This window comes from Centruroides sculpturatus, unplaced genomic scaffold, assembly GCF_000671375.1.
Source record: "Centruroides sculpturatus isolate CEXI.00-Female unplaced genomic scaffold, Cexi_2.0 scaffold952, whole genome shotgun sequence".
Lineage (NCBI taxonomy): Eukaryota > Metazoa > Arthropoda > Arachnida > Scorpiones > Buthidae > Centruroides > Centruroides sculpturatus.
Genome location: NW_019385087.1, coordinates 50,320 through 56,319, shown reverse-complemented (window position 1 = coordinate 56,319; position 6,000 = coordinate 50,320). Strand labels below are relative to the sequence as shown.

Genomic DNA, 6,000 nt, shown 5'->3' with positions numbered 1-6,000 from the left:
CGAGTGTGGCACAATATACGTGAGCATGAAGATGCTCGTGGAGTTTTCTGGGTTTCCTCCGTGTAACATCTAAATAAGGGCCAGTTTTCCAGGAGGCATTCCCGCTTGGCAGATCGCCCATGTGTCGTGTTGTTGTAATCGAATAAAACCAAACCGTAATCATCATTGGAGAGGGGCAATCTTCTCCTTCCACATTCCCTAAATTATTTAGGTTGTCTACCGAAGAAGTCAATTAAGAAATCATACACAGCCTTACCTTTACTTATGATAAAGGGATGTTAGTGTAACTACTTTACATTGATAATGCTGTAAAAGGATAACACACATGAAAAAAATTACATTTATTTTCACTTTTATACAGGTAAAGTTGTATGTTAACTTTATTTTAATTTCAATTTTATATATCAGTTGATTCACAAAGTTGATTCATCCAGTGGTCACTAACGTTATTTTAAAAAATAGTCAGAGAGATGGAATAAAGGTCCCAGGAGGGGCAGAAGGCCCGAAATGCATTTCCTGGTGCAGTAAAGTTGGAATAGTAAATTACTGGCATGTTCCTTGTGCGATTTTTTTTTCTCTCCAGAGAAATTTATGCTTATAACTAAAGAACCACATATTTCTATTTTCATATAAAATTTCACAATTATATATCTGCAAAGACATGGGGTGGAAGAGTTTATTAGATTAAACAATAACTAAATACGTCGTCATAAATATGCTCTTTCCAAAATCATAAGAAGAAATTCATTCAAATTTTATAAAAAAATAAATTTATTACTTTAAATAAATTATTAATTCTTGCTGTCTTCGTTAACATTAAAATAATTAAAACTTCTTCAGACATTGCAAGAGTAAATCTCTCAATCTGGTCCTAATTGTAGAATCTCCTTGACAAATAATATGAGTGGAGTGATCTTCCACTTGAATTAATGTATCTTCGTGTTGCTGTCCAGTAAATTGTTAAATTATAATTATTAGAATACTTTTATATCAAAATTTAAGTTAAAAGTTATAAAATTTATATTATACAGTGACAAATAAAAGTATTAAATATTTCTCAATATGAGAAAACTAGAGATGTAATTGTCAGATAGTCCCAAAATTTTTTAACCTTTCTAATTTTAGTTTCTAACAAAGAGATTTTCATTGTAATATTAATTTATCTATTATCTACTTTCATGTTTACCTCTTTCATAAGCAGACAAATAGAGAAAGAAACCTTGTTTTCTCCACTGGACTACACTTAAAATATGAATATGAAACATGCCAGGAAATATATACAAGAAATACACTTGATTCACACTAAAACAAGACAAAACTTTAAAATTCAATCGGCATTTTCATTAATTTTATTACTTAATATCGTTGGGGTTAATGTAATGTTAAAAACCTTGTTTCATAATTTTGAATTTAAAATGATCTGATGTTCTAAATGTTAATGATGATGATTCTAATTATGGCAACTCACATGCAGTTTCAAATGTTGCTGGGAAAGTTAAGCAACTCGTTGCTGGATTTTTATACAAATGAAATGACTTACTGATGATTTTATAATATTCTGAAGGCAGGTTTACAACAACTGATAAGAAAGTTATTTCTTTGGTGTTGGTCTTTCCAGGAAGTTGAAGATAATTTTTAATTTGGCAATTACATCACAGACCTATATGGAAATATGATTCGTAATAAATAAATATATTGCATTGATGCAAAAGTTTCTGAAATTTTCTAGACCTCTCTAGGATATTCAAAATTGTTCTTTGACAGATTGGACAGATGGCATCTAGAAGTTTGTTGTGGAGTATATAAATTCCATTCTATTTGGCAATACCAACTTTTTAAATGTCAAGTTTTCCAATACTTTCTTGTGACCAAATTCACACATGTACTTTACCAATTTGATATAAAAATAACTGAATATTATCACTGCTTGGTGCAATCATTTGGCAAGAATGTCTTCTCCAATCTACAACTGGTTCAGTAAATTTAAACGCAAGCAATATAAAGTCAAAGATAAGCCATGCTCTGGAAAGACTTCCATCCTATTGGATGACAGGCTGTGGCAACCAACCAAGAGAAATGAGCAAGATACTTTTTTGTGACAGTCACCATAGTTTGTCCACAGATGAACACTGTATGCTTTCTTCATGACAATGCAAGAACACACATATCAAGCTGAGACCAAGCAGACGCTGCTTGATCTCAGCTTGGAGGTTTTCCCTCATCCCATTGTATAGCACAGATGTTGCATCATCCAATCACCATCTCTTCCACTCCATGCAACACTTTTTGGATTGAAAGCAGTTTGCTGATGATGACGAGATGAAAATTGCACTTGCAGAATTCTAAAATTCAAAACAGCCCAAGTTTTATTCAGCAAGAATCCGTGAATCTGTCAATCAATGGACGATGGTAGTTCAACTTAATGGCAATAATTTTTTTTTTTTTTAAATAAATATTGTGCAATGAGACTCTAGAAAATTCCAAAAACTTCTGCAACAATGCAATATTTTAGATGATGCAGATTATTCGCTGTTGGATAAAGTTCCCATGTAAGCTTGTTTGAACACACAGCCGTCAAATTAATAAATTAAGTCCATATTACAAATATTTTCTAAAAATTCTAGTTTTACACATTTTAATAAATGAAGAATTTGGTTTGTTGAAATTTTTTTTATCAGTCTATATAACTGGATAACTATTACAAAATGCAAAGAACTAATTCATGTCTAATAAAACCTTTATTTTCTCTAATTAATTAAATCATAATTATGAAAGTCTAGTTATAAGAAAAAAAAATGTATTGTATTACTCACCATATGAACAATATAGCCATTAGGACTTTCTTCAAGTTTTACATCTGCAAATCCAGCCTAAAGAAACAATTCATATAAATGAGAAATCATTATTTTAGCATTGTCCAATGAATAATTGTAGTAAGAAATATTACAATCAAACTGTGTTGCTTTTACCTCATTTGATAACTCAAAATGACGTCAAAACAATCTCAAGCCTTTTACAACAGGTAGACTCACACAAACACCAAATATCTGGACATAAAATGTGATATTTAGTTTAATCCATCTGTCAAAAATAGCCCGAGATAATTTTGAGTCATCAAATGAGGTGAAAGTACCATCATAGGAGGCATTGTGGGTGGTTGCAATAGATGGCTTGCAGCAATGTTTCTGGAAGCTGTAAAAATGCTAGCAGAAGTGTATTTTTGATCTTGGGGATAACTTCAAAGGTGGCTGCACATTGACATTAACAACTATCCAAGACAAGGAACTATTTGGTCATATCATGTACTGTACATTTAAAAGTTTATACAAAACCAAACATTTCTATTTTAAGAAAAAAACTAAACATGTACATAGAAATAAGTTATGTAATCCTGTAAGAAATATCATTCATAACCTTTGAGAAATATCTACTTAGTAGTTAAGTACAGTGAAAGGCAATATAAGAGATTCTGACAATTGCTAAAATTATTATTCATTACAATGAATTTTGTTATACTGAACAAACCATAATATATGTAAATATTTTTCAAAGTTTTACTTGATTATTCATTCAAATGCCAATAAAAAAATTTATTAATTTCTCTTATTAATTAAATAGTGATTCAATTTAGAAAAAATTATTAACTAATTTGAAATAATACAGACAATTTAAGTAATCATTATTATCTAAAAAAGTTTTCATAACTTAAAACAAGGTGGCATTTCAAAGAAAATACGGTTATTGAAAAAGTGAATATAATATCAAAAGTTGTTTCTCGTAAGATGAAAGAATGATATGCATTATCTATAGACATTATTAATTACTATTTATTAATGATTATATTACAATTTCATTACTTAACCACCCAAAACTGAAATTTACATAGTCAGCATTCACTGTTATCAAAGAATATAAGTTCTTTCTAGTCAAGGCTCAACATTTTTTCCTCTTTTGATAAACATGTAGTTACCATATTAAAATAAATTTTATTGAAAATACTGTATAAATCCATTATTCAAATATAAATTTATTGAATTAATATATGTATCTACTCTTTATACATAAAATTCTCAGCTTAAAATCATCACAACACTTTTCTGGTCATGGGGGGAAAATAGAAATGGCAACACCAGGGATTAATGAATCAACACAAAACTTATTATGAATAGGTTATGTTAGGAACAAATAAGTAAAATCCATGGAGTGAGCAAGCAGTGAATTGAGCTAAGCAGGAGAGAGAGCAAAGAGAGGGTTGGACAAAGCAAGAGGCACTCAACTCCATGAATGTTGAGTGAAAGAAGCAAAATGAATGAGTAGGGTAGGACCACTGTTTGCTTGATCACCCTATGGACTTCAAAAAGTTTTGAAAAAATGAGTGAAGTACTTGTATATGTATTTTAAAAAAAGATTTTTTAAATAAAAATTTAAAAATATATTTGTAAACTGTAATGAAGAAAGTAAAATGAAAAATTTTAATATCATATGAAAACATTTAGATAATTTCCTATAATTTACCTTTGTTAATTTTTGGGAAAAATGAGGCACATCTAATGTTCCCCAGGCATAATTGGAAGGATAGCCATATTCTTCTTCATTTTTCCTTTTTTTAGATTGATTTGATTGTATCAAAGGCTAAAATTATATTTAATAATACAATAATAAGAATGTTAAAGTAGTATCATAATTAATATTAAAATAAGCTAATTTATTTCATTTATATTTTCTAGAAAATATTAATAAACTATTCTTACCTTTAAAATATATTTATTATTTTTAACAGTTAATAAACCTGTTACGGTCATCATGGCAACACCTGGTTTTACTTCAGTTGGCATCAAAGAAGCTGCTAACTAAAACATTTAATATAATCGTTATTCACATATAATTAATAATATACGTCATAATATAAAATATATTATTCATCAAAAATATATAAATCATAAATAGTAGTAAAACTATTATTGGAATGTCATATTCCTTGATTATTGTACCTTATCTATTAACAAAAATTATATACAGTAATACCCCGACTTACGCGAACCCGGAGTTACGCGATTTTCAAATCTTGTCGATTCGTCTTTTGTTTGAGCGCCACGCAACCCTTGATTACTCACTCCCCCACACTATTGTTCAGCTTACATGTTCGGATGTGTCGCGCGGAATCCACACATAGCTACAATTTATTTTGTGTTATTTATTTCTGTGTTTGTTTTATCTACGGAGACTCGAGAGACTCTACTATGTCATCCAAACGAAGTAGAACTAATTCTTCTGCATCAAACAAGAAAAGAAAAACTTTATCTTTGGAATGTAAAGTTAACATTGGTTATGTTCGTAAAGTCGAACGAGTTAAGCGAGAATGAAGTCATCATTATTCCTATTTCGTTAGACTTTTCGAACAATTCGTTACTAACGCGTTTAACTCATTCGACTTTACGAATGTACCGATTATTAAACACTTCGATACAAAAATGAAAATTTGTGAATTGGCAAANCTTTAAGTTACGCCGTTACGAAGATATTAATTACACTTAGAAAATTATTTACCAGTCTAAAAATAGGTGGTGGGTCTAAAGGTGAAAAGTAACCTATAAAAAAACATGGCAGTTGGTTTCACTTATGGACTGGGCGACGATAAGGACGTTTAATTAATTAAGATTAGATGAAGATAAAGGTGGCAACGTACAGGATCTATTCCCGTGTTTTACTGGTTCAAAAAACACACTACGGAATCGAAGTTCCTCGACCGCGCGTGCAGCAGGTACAGTATCGCTTTAAACAGAGACCCGTTCCCATTGTAAGAAAGCGGATTCAAAAAAGCTCGTTCTCTACCCCATTTTTAGGGTTCCGGCAGGGGGAAGCTCACAATAAGGATCCAGGAACCGGGCGGTTTGCGCCGGTCCTTAAAGTGTAACAGCTGCGATGGGATGTGGCATCGCAACTGTAACGACGAGGCACGACCGTGAGGAAATGTATAATGCGATAACAATACATTATTAT

At 30.8% G+C, this 6,000-nt stretch overlaps 1 protein-coding gene across 1 annotated transcript in view; it reads right to left on the bottom strand.

Annotated features, from left to right (window-relative positions):
* Window positions 1-354: 354 nt before the first annotated feature.
* Window positions 355-6,000, bottom strand: part of LOC111634491 (integrator complex subunit 9-like) — a 33,621-nt gene continuing 27,975 nt past the window's right edge. The window contains exons 16-19 of the mRNA XM_023379282.1: window positions 4,752-4,850; window positions 4,516-4,632; window positions 2,814-2,870; window positions 355-945 (exon numbers count right to left, since the gene is read on the bottom strand). Of these exons, the coding sequence (XP_023235050.1) occupies window positions 826-945; window positions 2,814-2,870; window positions 4,516-4,632; window positions 4,752-4,850 (393 nt within the window). The 3' untranslated portion in view covers window positions 355-825. The remainder of the gene's footprint in view (window positions 946-2,813; window positions 2,871-4,515; window positions 4,633-4,751; window positions 4,851-6,000) is intronic.